At 39.7% G+C, this 17,594-nt stretch overlaps 1 protein-coding gene across 1 annotated transcript in view; it reads left to right on the plus strand.

The window, feature by feature from the left end:
• The window catches only part of ASAP1 (ArfGAP with SH3 domain, ankyrin repeat and PH domain 1), a 478,196-nt gene that overhangs the window by 24,592 nt on the left and 436,010 nt on the right, over positions 1 to 17,594 (plus strand). The window contains exon 2 of the mRNA XM_036755612.1: positions 16,170 to 16,256. Within this exon, the coding sequence (XP_036611507.1) occupies positions 16,198 to 16,256 (59 nt within the window). The 5' untranslated portion in view covers positions 16,170 to 16,197. The remainder of the gene's footprint in view (positions 1 to 16,169; positions 16,257 to 17,594) is intronic.

Below are 17,594 nucleotides of genomic sequence, written 5' to 3' on the forward strand. Positions count from 1 at the left end.
TCTGCTTCAATAAGGAAAGCAAGGTTGAAGGGGTTGATAAGCTTACTTTAATTCAGCATACAAATATCATTCACTTAGTTCAGGGGAAGAGACCAACACACTGAACTTCAGAGCAAATTACAAACAAATGACAAACATCAACAGACAGACCAAATGCAGATTCATAGTTACCAACATCTAGGTTCAGCCCGGGAGCTCAGAACAAGGGCTGACCCAGAGTCACGGGCGCCACCACTGCTGCGGCAAAGAGCTCCAAGGAAGAGGAGGTCAACCCCGGGTTTTATATCTTTTTCAGCATCAGGGGTGAGTCACACATGTGACTCACCCACTGACCTAAAATGGTCACAAAGAGGCGACTTAAACCCATGTTTAAGTCTCAGACATGTAAACTAGGCCCTCCCTGGAGTTAGCCCCACCTTGGGCCCCACCTTAGTTGCCAATCCACACCCACTAAGATTTTACACCTAATAGGGATTTGGGCCTGGGGCTTGGCACTTAGTTAGTAAGACTCAATGAAATACACTGAATTACTCAAAGCCAACAAAAGCCAAACTCTTCAAGGGCACTTGTTGAACTAAGTGCTAAGGAGCCCATTTTGCTTACCAACACACATAGTTAACACATTTAAATATTTTCCTTTCCCATTCTCTGAATTTTCTGGCATTCATTGAGACCTGAATCCCTCTTGATAACATTGCACCCCTGGACACCATTTCCAGCACCGGTTATACTTTCACTCATTCCTACTGATGGTGGAGGAATCAGAATACTCTTTGCCCTTGATTGCCACTCCAAACTCTCCACTACTACCACCATCACTTCATCATCTCTCCTCCTTTAAGGCTCATTCAATCCATTTGTACCACCCAATTAAGATTCTGGCAGATATTATCTACTGATAATATCCCCCCCCAACACTCCCCCCCCCCCCACACACACACACTCTCCTTCCTTCTGCCTGTATCACAGCCATTCTCTCCACCCAAATTCCTCCCCTCATACTAGGAGAACTCAACATACTTGTTGATATTCCCTCAAGCACAACTTTCCATTTCCCCAATCTGCTCCCTTCCCATGACATCCTCCTTCATTCCATCACAGCTGCACATGCAGATGGTTATACCCTTAATCTTAACCATCTACCCTTGAGGCATAGAGGTCACTTGAGAGGTCGCTCAGGCTCACAACCGCCCTGTCATCCTTAACTCTTCACTCACAATCACCCCACATGTCTTGTCTGTCATTTAATCTTGTCAGTGTATCATCATAACATTTCTCATATATCCTCTTCTCTCTTCTCACACAGCTGCTACCATGATATAGTTTTTCCTAACCTCACGCATGATCTATTACGATAGCCTTCTGGTTTGTCTCCTTTCCTCAATTCTTTCCCCACTTCATTCCCTTTTCCACTCAGCTGCCACAGTGATTTTGCCAGACTTTGAGTCTGAACGGGTCATCCCTATCAGCTCCCACCCCCATCCCCACACATACTCAACAAACTCAAATGGCTCCCTATTACCTTCAGAATCAATTCTTTCTTTGGTTTTTAAATTCCTCTTAAGGAGTCAACCCAGATCCTTTCTACCTTTCCGGTCTTCTTATACTTTACTCATCTTCATGTGCTGTATAATCCAGTGACACTTGCTTTCTTGCTGTTTCTTCAATTTGACATTCAATTTCCTACTCCATGCATTTTTTACTAGCTTTCCTCAGGCATCAAATGCTCTCCTTATTCATCTCTACCTCCTATCTTTTCTGGATTCCTTCAAGACTCAGTTCAATTCCTACCTTTTTCAAGAGGCATTTTCTGATTTTCCCTAATGCTAGTACCTTCTCTCTCAGATAACCTTCCACCTATCTGGTATATATCTTATTTGTACATAATTGTTTTCATGTTCTCTCCCCCACTAGAATGTGAAATTCTTCAAGGAAGGAACTGGTTTTTGCCTTTCTTTGTATCCCTAGAGCTTGGCACAATGCCTGGAATTAGTAAGCACCTAATAAAATACTTATTAATTGACTAGCTGCTTTGATTTCCTCATCAGTAAAATGATGATAATAATACCTATAGGAAGTACTTCATGAGGTTGTTTTGAAGGTCAATGAAAAAAAAAGTCTGTTAAAGACATTTGTAAATTATTGTTAGCACTGTCTCCTTTGGTCCCTAAAAAATACTGTGAGGTAGCTACTAAAGCACTATTAGCCTCCATCAGACTTTATAGCTGGAACTGCCTCTAGTCAGCTGCTTCACTTTACAGATGAGAGGACTGCATATCCAGAGAAGTAATTTATCTGGAGAAGTAATTTGTCCAGAAAAGGTCATGGGGTAATAAGTGGCATAGTCAGGTCTTTGGACCCAGGTGTTTTGACTCCCAAGTCAAGGCTGTCTTCTACTCTGTATCTTAGTAGATGAAGTCATCCACTGAGACAATAGCTCTCAAGATTTAGGACCACTTTACACTCTTAAAAATTAATTGAGGACTCTGAAGAGCTCTTGTTTATGTCAATTATATCTATCAATTTTTGGCCAAATAAGAAACTAAAACTGATAACTCTTAAAAATATTTTCTTATTCATTTAAAAATAACAATAATAAATCCATTACATGTTAATATAAATAATATATATTTTTCATGAAAAATAACTAAATAACCAAAAAAATTCATGAGGATGGTTTTGTTTTTACATATTTGCACAAATCTCTTTAATGTCTGTCTGGCTTAATAGAAGACAGTTAGATTCTCATATCTGCTTTTGCATTCTTCTGTTGTGATATATTGTTTTAATTGAAATATATTGAGAAAATCTGGTCTGACCCAGATATGTAGTAGGAAAATGGGAGGAGTCTTAGTGTTATTGTAAAAAAATAATTTTGACCTTGTGGACCCCCTTGAAAGATTCTCTAGGGCTCAGGGAGTTCTCAGACCACATTTTGAAAATCACTGTACTAAGCAATGAAGGATAGAAAATGTACCCACGCTGGTATAATTATGCATCCTCAAAGTATTAGAGTATTTTATCAAGGGGGCCCTTGCTGTCTCAGGCGTCTTGTTGAGAGTCATGTACATAGATTGTTCTCTTGCAAAGGCAGTGTGGTATGTTGGAATAAGCAATGGAATGGGAATTAAAAGAACTAGTTTCAAATCCAGCTCTGTTAGTAATTGTGTGACCTTGAGGTGAATAGTGCCAGTGTTACTATCCATTTTGAATATGAGGGTACTAAGAATGACAGGACTGAAGTATCGTGCCTACAGTCACACATGTAGCAAATGCTAGAGCCAAAATTAAACCCAGGTTTTTCCAGAAGCTAGACTGCTGGGTCTAGCTTCTTTCTATCTACAATTACCTAATATTGTAGGGGACAGAAAGGAGGTCTAAGGCATGATCTTTCCTCATAAGTAGCCTACAACATAATTGTAAGGACAGCTGTGTAGTTATCAGTCAGAAGGATGCAGAGGGTATTAAAACAGGGATTCTTTTTTTCCTGCTGCATATATTATATTATATTGTATTGTATTATTTATTATATATTTATTATCTTGTTTTTCCCCAACTACATGTGAAAACAGCAAATTTATGCTTTTTTTAAGTTTTGAGTTCCAAATTCTTTCCCTTCCTCGCTCTCCTCCCCTCTTCCTGAGACAGTGAACAATAGGTTATACATGTGCAACCATGTAAAACATACTTCCACATTGGTCATGTTATGGAAGAAGGAAGGAAGGAAGGAAAGTCATATGCTTCCATCTGCATTCAGATTCCAATGAGTTCTTTCTCTGGAAGCAGATTGCATTTTTCATGAGTCCTTTGGGACTGTCTTTGATCATTGTATTACTGAGAATATCTAAGTCATCCACAACTGTTCCTCATACGATGTTGATGTTACTGTGTACAGTGTTCTCCTGGTTCTTTTCATTTCACTATACATCAGTCCATTTAAGCCCTTTCCAGGTTTTTCTGAATTTCTTATGGCACAATAATATTCAATTACAATCATATACAACTTGTTCAGTCATTCCCCAGTTGATGGACATTCCCTAACTTTCCATTTCTTAGCCACCACAAAAAGAACTGCTATAGATATTTTTATGCAAATAGGTTCTTTTCCCTTTTTAAAAAAAATCTTTTTGGGGGACTTCAGTGCCAAGATGGCAGAGTGAGGAAGGAACCCTTTGAAGTCCTCCCAAATTCCCCTCCATATCACTAAAAAAAAACACCTCAGAATTGATCTAGGAGCAGAGAAACAGCTTACCAGCCCAGCAAGAAAGGTCTGTCCCACTGGGGTGGGAGGGGAGTGAGGTTCAAGAGCCACCACAGCCAGCTTCACAGCAGGGAGCCAATTCACCAGTGGGGCCCCACCCTCCTGCAAACTAGTAGCCCCCAAGGCAAGTGAGGAGTCTGTGTGGCACAGCAAGACCCCACCCCCAGCACAAGTCATAACCCTATTGCTGACCAGAAGGGAAACCCTGCCCCAGGGCCAGCCAACAGCTAGAGCCTCCTACTGGGAACTGCCAGCAGAGAGACCCTGTTTCCATAGCAAGCCAGCAGCAGGGCCCCACCCATGGGGCAGGCCAGCAGCTAAGCCCCACACCTGGGGAGGCCACCAGGGAGATGCCCAGCCCCAATACAAGCCAGAAGGGTAGTGTACCTGCCAATGAAAGCAAACAGCTAAGCTCTGAAGCCCAGTGAAAGCGAGTAGTAAGATGTTGAGCCCCAGCACAAAAATCTTGGGACAGTGCGGGACCTGAGCCCAATTCTCACATAAATACACTGTCACAAAAAGGGCAGAAAAATGAGCAAAACACAAACAAAAAAAGAACTTGACTATAAAAAGTTACTATAGTGACAGGGAGGATCAAGGCATAAACTGAGAAGAGGACAATAGTGTCAAAATGGCTACATATGAAACCTCAAAGAAAAGTGTAATTTGGTCTCAGGCCTAAAAAGAATTCCTGGAAGAGCTTAAAAAGGATTTTAAAAAGCAAATTAGAAGAGTAGAAGACAATTGAGAAAAGAAATGAGAGTAATGCAAGAGAATCATGAAAAAAGTGTCAGTAGCATGAGAAAAGATACACAATAATTTACTGAAGAAAATAAGTCCCTAAAAAATAGAATTCACCAAATGGAAAAAGAAGTACAAAAGCTTACTGAAAAATAATTCCTTAAAACTGGAATTGAGCAAGTGGAAGCTGACTCTATGAGACAGCAAGATAAAACAAAATTTAAAAAAATTTAAAAAATAGAAGAAAATGTGAAATTTCTCATTGGAAAAACAACTGACCTACAAAATAGACCCAGGAGAGAGAATATAAGAATTATTGGATTACCTGAAAGCCATAATTAGAAAAAAATGGTAGACAACATCTTTAAAGAAATGATAAAAGTGCCCTGATATATTAGAACCAGAGGGCAAAATAGAAATTAAAAGAATCCATTGGTCATCAGCTGAAAGAGATCCCAAAACAGAAAGTTCCAGGAACATCATAGCCAAATTCTAGAGGTCACAGATCAAAGAGAAAGTACTGCAAGCAACCAAAAAGAAGCTATTCAAATATCGTGGAACCACAGTCAGGATTACATAGGATTTGGCAGCTTCCATATCAATGAACTGAAGGGCTTAGAGGCAAAGGAGTTAAGATCACAACCAAGAATCACTTACCCAGCAAAAGTGAATATGATATTTCAGGGGAAAAAATGGATAGTTAATGAAATAGAAGACTTACAAGCATTGCAAATTAAAAGACCAGAACTGAATAAAAAAATTTGGCCCCCAAATATATAACTCAAGGGAAAAATAAAAAGGTAAAAAAGAAACAAGAGAAAAATGTAAGAAATTCAATAAGGTTAAACTGTATTTCTATTTGGCAAGCTAGTATTTGTAACTCTTAAGAACTTTGTTACTATAAGAGCAATTAGAAGAAGTATATATAGACAGAGGGTGTGGATGTAAGGTGACTTTGATGGGATGATATCCCTCCTCCAAAAAAATAAAGGGATGAGAAAGAAAATTGCACTGGAAGAAGAATGAGCAGGGAGATTGAATGGGGGTAAATTATACAACATAAAAGGGGCATGAAAGAGCTATTATAATGGAGGGGAAATGGAAGGAGTGGGCAAAGCTTATACCTTAGATGACAGCTCCATCAACAATGCACGAGTGTTCCAATTTTCCCACATCTTCTCTAACATTTATCATTTTTCTTTTCTGTCATGTTAGCCAATCTGATAGGTATGAGGTGTACAGTACCTCAGAGTTGTTTTAATTTGCATTTCTCTAGTCAGTAGTGATTTACAGTATATTTTCATTCAACTGTAGAGAGCTTTGATTTCTTGTTCTGGAAACTGCCTGTTCATATCCTTTGACCATTTATCAATTGGGAAATGACTTATATTCTTATAAATTTGACTCTGTTCTCTGTCTGTTTGAGAAATGAGGCCTTTATCAGAGATACTTGCTATAAAAACATTTTCCCCCAATTTTCTGCTTTCTTTCCAATTTTGGTTGCATTTTTTTTTGTTTGTGAAAAACCTTTTTTAATTTCACATAATCAAAATTATCCATTTTATATCTCATAATGGTCTGTATCTCTTGTTTGGCCCTAAATTCTTCCCTTATCTATAGATCTGAGAGGTAAACTATTCTATGCTCCCCTAATTTGCTCATGGTATCATTCTTCATGTCTAAAGCACGTACTCATTTTCACCTAATCTTGGTAGACAGCGTGAGATGTTGGTCCGTACCTAGTTTCTGCCATAGTGTTTTTCAGTTTCCCTAGCGGTTTTTGTCAAACAATGACTTTTTGTCCCCAAAGCTTGAATCTTTGAGTTAATCAAACACTAGATTACTATGCTTATTTACTACAATATATTGTTCACCTAATCTCTTCCAATGATTCACCACTCTATTCTTAGCCAGCGTCAGATTGTGTTGAAAATGACCACTTTATAATACAGTTTGAGATCTGTTACAGCTAGACTACCTTCCGTTATGTTTTTTCACTGATTCTCTTCAGATTCTTGAGTTTTGCTTCTTCCAGATGAATTTTGTTACTATTTTTTCTAGCTTTATAAAATAATTTTTGGTAGTTTGAGTGTCATAGGACTGAATAAGTAGATTAATTTAGATAGAATTGTCATTTTTATTATATTGGTAGGACAAGGATTCTTAACCATTTTTGTATCATAGATCCCTTTAGCAGTCTGGTGAACCACATACACCCCCTACCAAAATAATGTTTTTAAATTGTTGAATTGCAGAAGCTAAGTCATGTGGTGAATAGAGTATTGAACCAGTAGTTATGAAGACTTGAATTCAAATGTGATCCTGGATACTTACTAGCAGGGTGACTCTGGGCAAGTCACTTAACCAGTGCCTGCCTCAGCTTCCTCATCTGTAAAATGAGGATGATACTAACACCTGTTTCCCAGGTTTGTTGTGAGGATCAAATGAGAAATTTATTAAAAATCTTAAAAGAGCTGTTTAAATGCTGTCTGCTATTATTATTATTTTAACTAATTGAAGGAAATTTCAAATTTGAGGTAAAAGTACATGAAAATAAAGATGTATTTTTTTTCTCATCCAGGTTCATGTTGTCCCAGAAATCTCATGGACCCCTTAGCTCAGAACCCATGAATTAGAGGCTGGAGAGAATGCTGCAGTAGAGGAGGAGAATGCTGCAGTAATCCTGGAATATGGTGACAGTCTTAGACTAGTCTGGTTTCCATAGGAATGGAGGGGAAGGTGATATTTCAAAGGAAAGATTGCCAGGACTTGGTGACTGGATCATAAGATCGGATGATCATAGACTTAGAAACACAGGGAATAAAAGAGAAAGATGAGTCAAACATTTCTTTTGAATTCCTACTGTAACTTGCAGAAAATTGTTTGGAACAGAGCAGCCACTTGTTAAATAATGTTGATTGACCAATTATCTAGGGAGGCAGTCCATTTCTTTCTCTAAAAAGAAGTTCAGAGATGCAAAGGTTAGTGAGTGAACAATTTACATGCAGCAAATGGATGGACTCTATCACGGGACTTTGAGCTGGAAGGGTCCTCAGGGACCATCTAGCCCAAACCCTCATTTTACAGATGAGGAAACTGAGGCTCAGGATAGGTGAAGTCATGTAACTAATAAGTAACATTTCCTGGTTTCAAACCCTGTTCTTCTGGCTTCAAGTTCTATGCTTTTTCCATATCACAACACTCTTTCTTATGCTTCTTTCTCTCTGTGATAAAACCTTTAACAATTTTTTTTTTATTGATTCACCAGAAGATTTGGAGGAATCTATTTTAGATTCTTTTAGCCTCAGTGTCCTTTTCCATAAACAACATCTAGCACTGAAGGATGTTTCTGGTGCAGGGAATGACGTGATCAGACCTGTGTCTTAGGAGTCCTATGCAATGGAGGTTTATCTATAAGCCCAGGCCAGGTGGTTTGGCACTCAGTCAAGAGTGAACATATATCAAAGCCATTCAGACGACTTTTCCTTGGATCAGTTTCCATTTTGTAAAAGACCTGTGGAGGTGGAGATTTCATGTTGTCCTTGGAACATTATTCTGGATTTACGGTAATGCTATTGTGTTTTGCCTCAGCCTATACCCCAGGAAGTCCTGAGGTAACTGACACCATTGCCAAGGGACAGTGCTGTGAAGGAGTTTAATTTAAGTGAGGCCTCTCTGCCATCATTCTGGTGCAAGTCCTCATCACCCCAGGCAGTCAATGAATAAGCATTAAATGTGTAAGAAGTGCCAGGTCCTGTGGGGTGGGGAGGATACACACACACGCGCGTGCGCACACACACACACACACACACACGAGACAAAAGACCGTCACTGCCCTTGAGAAGTTCACATTCTAATAAGAGGGATAATAAGCAAACAAATAGGTACAAACAAGCTATATGCAGGATAAATAGTAAATAACTAAGAGGGGGAAGGCATTAAAATTCAGAGAGGTTGGGAAAGGCTTCCTGTAGTAGATGAGATTTTAGTTGGGACTTGAAGCCCTGGAAACCCACCACTCAACTCTTACAAAAGTTTTCTGATTGGTCTCCCTACCACAAGTCTCCCCACTTCATATTCCATTCCATCCTCTGCTCAGCTGCCAGAGTGTTCTTGCTAAAGCGTAGATCTGACCAATTCCCCCATACATCCCTATATGCCCCTTTAGTAAACTCTGGACCCTCCTATTACCTCTAGAAACAAATATAAAATTTTCCATTTGGCTTTTAAAGTCTTTCATAACGTGACTCTTTCCTAGCTTCCCATTCTTCTTACATCTTACCCCCTCTATGTACTCTGTGATCCAGTAACATTGGCCTCCCATGCTGTTGTTCCCCTTGCTCTCCTCACCTCTGGCTCCTGGCTTCCAAGGTTTCCTTCAAGTTTTAGACAAAACACCACTTTGTACAAGAAACTGGTCTCCCGTAATGCTAGTGCCTTCCCTCTAAGATACCTCCAATTTCGCCTTTATTGAAGGTATATGCTTAGAGTTTGCAAGTTGTCTCCCCTATTAAAACATGAGCTTTTTGAGGGTGGGGACTATTCTTGCCTTTCTTTGTATCCTTAGCAATTAGTAGAGTGGCTGGCGCATAATAAGTGCTTAATAAATGCTTCTTGACTAAGACATTTTCTTAGGAAGTTGTTGGTAGGTTTACATTAGGTGCAACCAACTGTTTCAACTTCCTACCCATTTGGAGGATAAAGAGCATAGATGGCAGTCATCCAGTTTCCTGATTAATAGTAAATATAGGTTCCCTTAAAAGACATTAATTGATACTATCGAAGTTGAGTAGATTCTGCATGTGAATGTAATGGAATTCCTAGTGTTCAGTAGGAAATGACAAATATGAGGAATTCAGAGAACCATATATGACTTTCATGTATTGATTTATCGTGAAGTTCAAAGAACCTGGAGAACAATAGGCAATGATTATAGCAGTGTAAATGGACAACACTGAAAGGTGGTTGAGTCCTGATTAATTGGAAAGACCAATCTGAATCCCCGAGAATGGCCAATGAAATACAATTCCTTCTTCTTAGTAGAATGATAGGAGATCATAGGTATAGAATGTCATATACATTGCCCAAAATGGTGTCTTGGTTTTGCTATTTTTCTTTATTACAAGAGAGGATTCAGTTGTATTGGGCGACATATTAGGAAACAGTGATGTAAATACAAAAGGCATTAATAAAAAAGTAAGAAAAAATAAAGTTTAGTAATTCTGTATTTCCTAGGAAACACTACTCACTTTCATGAGAGCTACAACCACAGAGATAGTCATCAGTCAGCTTGTTAGTTAATACTGAAATAACTATATATTGGAATGTGTGTAGGCCTAGGAGTTAGGGGACCGGTTGTCTATTTGTCACTTTGATTTGTCGATGAGTTATTTCCCTTTTCTGAGTCTCAATTTCCCCACCTGTATAATGTGGGCGGGGATTACCTTGGCCCATGATGTAGTTTTCTAGCACAGTCTTTAGTCCCCATAGTGGAGGGGTAAGGGAACTTGCATTTACTGGAGGAAAACCTGGGGTGTCAGAAGCTTGTGGGACTCATGGAATTGCATCTGGAGTTGTAAACATGAAAAAAAAATATGGCAATAAGCAGACCGAGCCACATGGAAAGGGGAGGTCTTATGCACTTTGGGGCTGCTGTGGGGGAGAGCTGAGATTAAACAGGCTGATGTCATGGGATATAGTCTAATAAGCAGGAGATGCTGAGCCTGCATCCTACACTAGGTACACCTTTGGCAATGAAGAGAACAGCAACCCAAGTGTCCATGTAGCTGTTGTTGCAAGCCCAGACCCGAGCCAAGGAAAATCTAGATCCAAAGATCTCTGTGCAGGCCATAGAAAGCATACTGATAGGATCCAGGGAAAGAATTAACTCTTTCCATACCCTATCTGCCGCTGTTTGGGAGGGGTAGTTTTTCACATCTTTTCAATAAATTTTCCTTGGATGTTTTCTCCCATCCACTATATAAAGAACCATAAGAAATTGCACCTATTTGTGTATGAAACATCAAGATTTGGCTGCATGACACAGTAACGTTCCTTTATTTACAATGTTTTAAATTGTAATTAAATTCTTACTATTTGATTTGTGACTCTTACATGGCCTAAGTAGTGTTGAGGCAATGGGGAAGGCTATGACTTATATACATTGATTATTCCAAATAGCTCACACAAAATCTGAGAAAACTTCAGAGCTAGAACCCGAGTGTGATTCTTGTTACATCTTTAAAAGAAGGGGGTTTAACTAGATCAGGAGTACTTCACCTTGTTTGTGTCATGGATCTCTTTGGTGGTCTGGTGAATTCTAAAGTCCTCTTTTCAGAGTAATGTTTGTCAAATGAATAGAATAAAATGGATAGTATTACAAAGAAAACCAATTATATTGAAATATCATGATCACAATATTTAAAAACAAAACAACAGATTAATGGACTCCAGGTTAAGAATCTCTGGTAGTGCAGTGTATAGAGTGTTGGATTTGCAGTCAGGAAAACCTGAGTTCAAATCTTGCCTCAGGCACTTATTATTGTGACCCTGGGCATATTTAACCTCTCTCTCTCAGCCTCAGTTTCCTCATCTGTAAAGGTTGTTGCAAGGATCAAATGAGATAATGCTTGTAAATCCTTTTACAAACCTTAGTTTCTATGATGCTAGCTATAATTACAATTCGTTATTATTTGTTAATCTCTAAAGTCCCTTCTTGTTCTGATATTCTGTGTTTCTATTACCTGAGCACCTTTAATTCCCCTCCTTGAGTCTTTTGCACTTCATCATTCCCCACATCCAACCACTTATCTGCCTCCACAATCTCTCTCATATTCCTACCCTTCTCTCCACTCACATGACCTCTACCCTTGTTCAGATACTCAACACTTCTCACTTGAACCTTCGTAGTAGCCTTCTAGCTATTCTCTCTTCCTCCAATCTATCCTCCGTACTACCTCCAGATTGCCCTTCTTAAAATATAGATCAGACCCTGTCACTTCCTCTACTCTAAGTATTTCCTAAGCATCTCCTGCGTACTGTATTAGGCGCTGAAGAGACAGAGACTAAAATGAAGCAGTTCGGTTATAGGATTAGAGCGCCTTTGGTCATAAAGAGTTTACATTCTATCAGAGAAAACTTATAAATATATTCAAAAATACGTACATTGTCATTTAGGGATTAGGAAGGGTCACTGACTCTGGTTACTTCTCCTGAGGATCTTTTTCCAGTAGTGATGATGGAATTGTGCCGCTCTCCATACTCTTGGGACCAATATGGTGACTGATTCAGGGTTGGGTGTATGCTTCCTGAAGAAAGTGGGACTCAAGTTAGGCCTTGAAGGATGGGCAGCCCTAAGATAGAGAGCTTTGAAGATTGGGAACAAAATTTAAACAAATATTCTCTTTCCTGTGAGTCTAAAATTTTCCTAGATGCCTAGACATACTTCACACTGAACAGGAAAGCTGTGCATGGATACTTTGGGGGAATTTAGTTTGGGTGAGGGTAGGTTGGGGTGGATGAGATTGCATATAACTATAGCCAGCTGCAGATGACTCATCATTTCATAATATACTCTTCAGAAAACATCCAAAATTCAGGAAACCATTTTATTGACTAGTATATACAAAGGACATTTTTGGATTAAAATCCAACTGTGTATTAAATTATTAATATGCATTGTACCCATGTACTATGTATGGGAGTTATTGTAGTATTGTCAAGGAATTACTACAGAAACTGTATCTGTATGGCATGTAGTAAATGTTGTTTATTGTGATGAATTCCTGTGAACTTTTGTAGGTTGGTTGCTTAAAATCTTTCCTCACTCATGACAGCGTAAAAAGTACTATTATCTTAAGACAAAAAAAGGCGGGTGCAATTGAGAAGAGTTCTGCAGGGAGAAACATGTGCGTTTTCACATGAGATAATGTAATGCTCTTTTTAACTGTATAACACTTCGTGGAAATGTAACCTGTCTTTCAAAAAAATTACTTGTTATGTGCTTACTATGTGAAAAATACTGTGTCTTTGGAACATACAAGTATAAAGGATTCAAAGCTGTCTTCTGAGCTTGATAACCATTTGTTAGGCTTGCTGCACCTTTTTTGAGCTTGAAAATCTGCCCCAAGGTTAATTGTATCTTAGAATAATAGTGGCATTGGGCCCAGTGGCATTGGGAAAGGTGGTGCACACCTGAAATCCCTACTACTGAGGCAGCTGAGGGTGGATGGATTACTTGAGCTCAGGAATTCTGAGTTGTAGTAGGGCTAAAGCTTATTTGGTGTCCACAGTAAGTCTGGCACCAATAAGCTGAGTCCCTAATAGTGGGGCACAGGGGTGGCTACCAAGCTGCCTAAGGAGAGGTGAACTGGCTCAAGTTCAAGATGGAACGGGTCAAAAGCTCCCCTTGCTGATCAGTGGTTGGGTCAGATCCAAGAGTGACTAAACTTCCAGCCTGAGCAAGATAAGAAGACCCAGTCCCTAAAACAAAAAACAACCCCCTGACTTTGTGGTATGGCCTTGTGAAAATATGGAAGTCCTACATAAAGTGAATTTCATGAAGGCAGTGTCACATGGGCAAAAACATGGGATTTAAGTCAGAAGACCCAAGTTCTAGTTCCCCTCCAGTTACTATGTCCTAGGAAAAGGATCTTGGTTAACTTATCTGTAAAATGGAGATAAACCTGAAGTTTTATTTAGCAAGTTAAAGTTTACAGAGCATTTTACATACCTTATCACTCCTGAACCTGACACTAACCCCCTGGGGTAGGGTCCTACTGGTATTACTGTCCCCTTTTTACAGATGAGGAAACAGTGGCTCAGAAAGGCAAGCGACTTGCCTTGTGGTCACACTGCTGATAATATCAGAGGCAGAATTTGAACCTGGGTCTTCTTGATTCCAGGTCAAGCACTCTATCCACTAGGTCATATTGCCTCCCATGATAAAACTTGTACTCTTTCTGCTTCACAAGGTTCTGAGGCATAAATGAGATAATGTTAAGCTCATTTGAACTGTATAACGCTTCATGGAAATGTAAGTCACCTTTCAACAAAAGACACTCATTACAGGCTTTGTGTATAAAGTACTCTGTCTTTGGAAGATACAAGGATAAATGATTCAAAGTCATTTTTTGAGGCTGGATGAGCGCTAATTAGACGTGTTATACAGGGAATGCATGGTTCAGTTAAAGGATAGACTATGTGACTTCTTGAGGTCCCTTCCAACTCTGATGTTCTTCAAGAGATTCTTACCCTCAAAGAGTTTATAATATAGGATAAGAAATAAGAAATATGTACAAATTAGTACATTACAAAATAGAATATGAAAAGGAAAGGATAGATTTTTGGCCTTGGCCTCCTGCACACCTCGGTTCTAATCTCACTGCTGATTCTATGATTCAACTCACTTAACTTCCTCAGAGAGGGTTATGAGGCTCACAGAATCACAAAATTTGAGAGTCAAAGGGGTCCTTAGCAGCCCTTGGTATAGGCCATACATAAAAAGAATCACAGCTGTAATGTACCAGACAGAGTTGCCTATCCTTGGTTTGCAGATGGCCAAAGAAGTAGAACCTGCCACCTTTCTAGACAGCCCGTTCATTTTTTGGACAGCTCTAATTGTTAGGAAGTTTTGCCTTAAGTCAAGGCTAATTTGGTCTCTTTGATTACCACCTACTCACTTCCAGTTCTGCCCTCTGTGGGTAAACAGTTCAACTCTAATCCCTCCTTGAAATCTTAGCCCTTCAAATATTTGAAGAGAGCTATCACATCCCCCAGAGTCTTCTCTTCGCTAAACATGCCCAGTTCCTTCAACCAATATACCATAATGTGTGTAAAGAGCTTTGTAAACTTTAAAGAACTATGTAAATGTCAGTTATTAATTCTTTGGAGGGGTATAAACAAAGATACATAGGGAGGAGAGATCATTTCTGGGTGAGACTTGATAATGCTTCATGGACATGGTGGCATTTAATTTTTAAGATTAGTAGAATTATAACAGACAGAAAAGGGAGGCAGGGCATTCCAGGAACTGAGAACTGAATATACAGAGGTAAGAATGTAGGAGAGCACAGAATATGTGTGAAGAAAGCAAATAGTCCAAGATTTTCCATCTTACCAGGAAAAGAAATGGAGGACTTAGGAGAGAATGACTGGAGTAGGCCTTATGTTGTGACCAAGGGTCATGAAGATATAATCCAATGACTCTAGAAACTAGAACTGGAAAAAGTGGTTGTTTGCTGTGTTCTCCCCCTCCTCCATTCATTGTTTTTGTTTGTTTTTACCCCTCATCCCCCAAAACGGCCATGCTGAAACCATTTCCTCATGTAATACTTTTCATCCCAGGCTTCCATAGCTCTGTACAAATAGCAATTAATTAAACATTGGTATTTATTTGCCAATTAATTAAACTCCTTTCTGTGTTACAGAGCTGCTGCCTAGGAATATGCCTGGCTGTTTTTATAGGTTGGTTTCTATTACAGGGGAAACCCCTGTGCTTTAGCCTGTCCTTGGTGCCTTTGGGTAGGCACACACACATCTGGAGGTGTCTGTTGATGTTGCCAATGTTCTTAGAGATGGGGGTTCTAAACTGAAGTCTGGCAAAGTTAATGACTTGCAAAATGCTACCCAAGGTAGAGCTGGAAATAGAACCCAGGAATAACTCCCAGGTTCATGTGAGCTGTGCAAGGCTCGCTCCTGGCTAATGCATAAGGGGCAATCTCATAGAATCACGGGATTTGAAGAGACCTTGCAGCTTGGGGTTGAGTTGTCTGTATAAAGCTGGGAAGTCTAGTTTCAGATTCCTTCATAGCTATTCTATTATTGTTGGAGGATTCCTAGACTAAGTGCTCTGGTTACCAAATTGAAAATGCCACGTGGACTAAAAAAAGAGGAAGAACTAGCTTGGTGTAGTAGATAATAGTGTTGGGTTTGGAATCAGAAAGATCTGGATTCGAATTCTGCATTTAACATTTACAAATTTAGTGACCCTTCCCCTCTGTGTGCCTCAGGCATCTCTTTGGAACTTACCTCCTGACTCATAGGCAGCTGGATCTGTGTTGGTAGAGACACTTCCTACACTGCTGAAATCACAGATCATTCTTGTTGCCTAGAAAGCTTCTTCTACCTGATGACAAGTGACTTTTGTTACTTTTCCCCTCCAATGTAGGTAACTTTCTGATGGTGACGGCTGAGACATGAGATCTTCAGCCTCAAGGCTTTCAAGTTTTTCTTCCAGAGATTCATTATGGAATCGGTAAGCTATAATATGAACATTTTTAGACTGAGAGGTGGTATGGTGTGGTCAAAACAATGGACTTGGAATCAGAGTTTGTGACCTTGGTCAAGTCACTTAAATGGGAACCATCATATTTATTATGCCTACTTCCTGAGGAGGAGGAAATTGTAAGGAAGGGAACGTGTGGGGATGAGGAGGGGGTTGTTTTGTGAGGTTTATAATCTTTTTCCATTCTGTCCCAGTAACATCCATTGCATCTGCCCTTCTCTTCATTCTTGTGGCTATCTCCCCAGTTCAGCACCTCATCGCCTCTCCCTTGTCTATTCTAATAGAACCCTAAGTAGTCTCTCTGCTTCCAACCCCTCCCCTTCCCAATCCATCATTCATACAGGTGCCAAATTAATATTCCTAAAACTCAAGTCTTGATCCTTGCTTAGGAAGTTTCAGTGGGCCCCTCTTGTCTTTCAGATAAAATACAAACCTGTTTGGCATTTAAAGCTCTTCACAGTCTGGCTCCAATTTGTTTTTCGAGATTTATTCCCCATTATTCTCCTTTCTAGATTCTTCAGTCTGGTCAAACTCACACACAATATTCCATCTCCTGCCTTGTTTGTCCCTCATGTCTGGAACATTCTCCCTCCTCACCTCTACCTGTTAGCATGGATTGCTCTCTTCAAGGCTCAGCCTTATACCATTTCTTACAGGAAGCCTCTCCTCATCTCTCATGTTGTTGGAGCTCTTCCTCCCCTCCCCTCCCCATATTACTTTGTATTTACTGTCGATCCTTAACTTTTGAGGGTGTAACATTCCCAGAAAACAGTGCAAAAGTAAAAAATGTGAGTGTTGATACATTGAACCTATGGGAAGTAGGGTGTTAGGTTCCCACCACCACCAAAAACCATCATCTTTGCTAGAGATTGCTGAAAATGTACTTTTCTGCATACAATTCTTTATAACAAAACATTAATTCTGATAATACGCACTCTTCCTAACAGAGTAACCGTGAAATAACCCATAAAATGCTGGGAAGGGGAGTGGCAATGCTGGATTGGACGGGAAGGTGGAGGGGCAGGGGCAGTGATGTCCAAAGGACCCTGAGGTTAAAAAAAAAAGGGAAAGGGGCAACCTGCTAATAATCTCTCTTTAGGCTCTGTGGTTAAACTGTTCCCCCATGAAAAGCACATGCTCCTGTCTGAGCTCCCTACAGGCAGGACACTTGCCTGGCCTCTCTAATGCCATCGAGGGGCGGGGGTAACCACCATCTTATTTACACACAAACTTAGCCCATTTCAGTTTTTTTCAGTTTCCTCATTGTACATTTGAGAGGTTACACTAGCACTTTCTGGAGCGGATTCA

This window comes from Trichosurus vulpecula, chromosome 1 (assembly GCF_011100635.1).
Source record: "Trichosurus vulpecula isolate mTriVul1 chromosome 1, mTriVul1.pri, whole genome shotgun sequence".
Lineage (NCBI taxonomy): Eukaryota > Metazoa > Chordata > Mammalia > Diprotodontia > Phalangeridae > Trichosurus > Trichosurus vulpecula.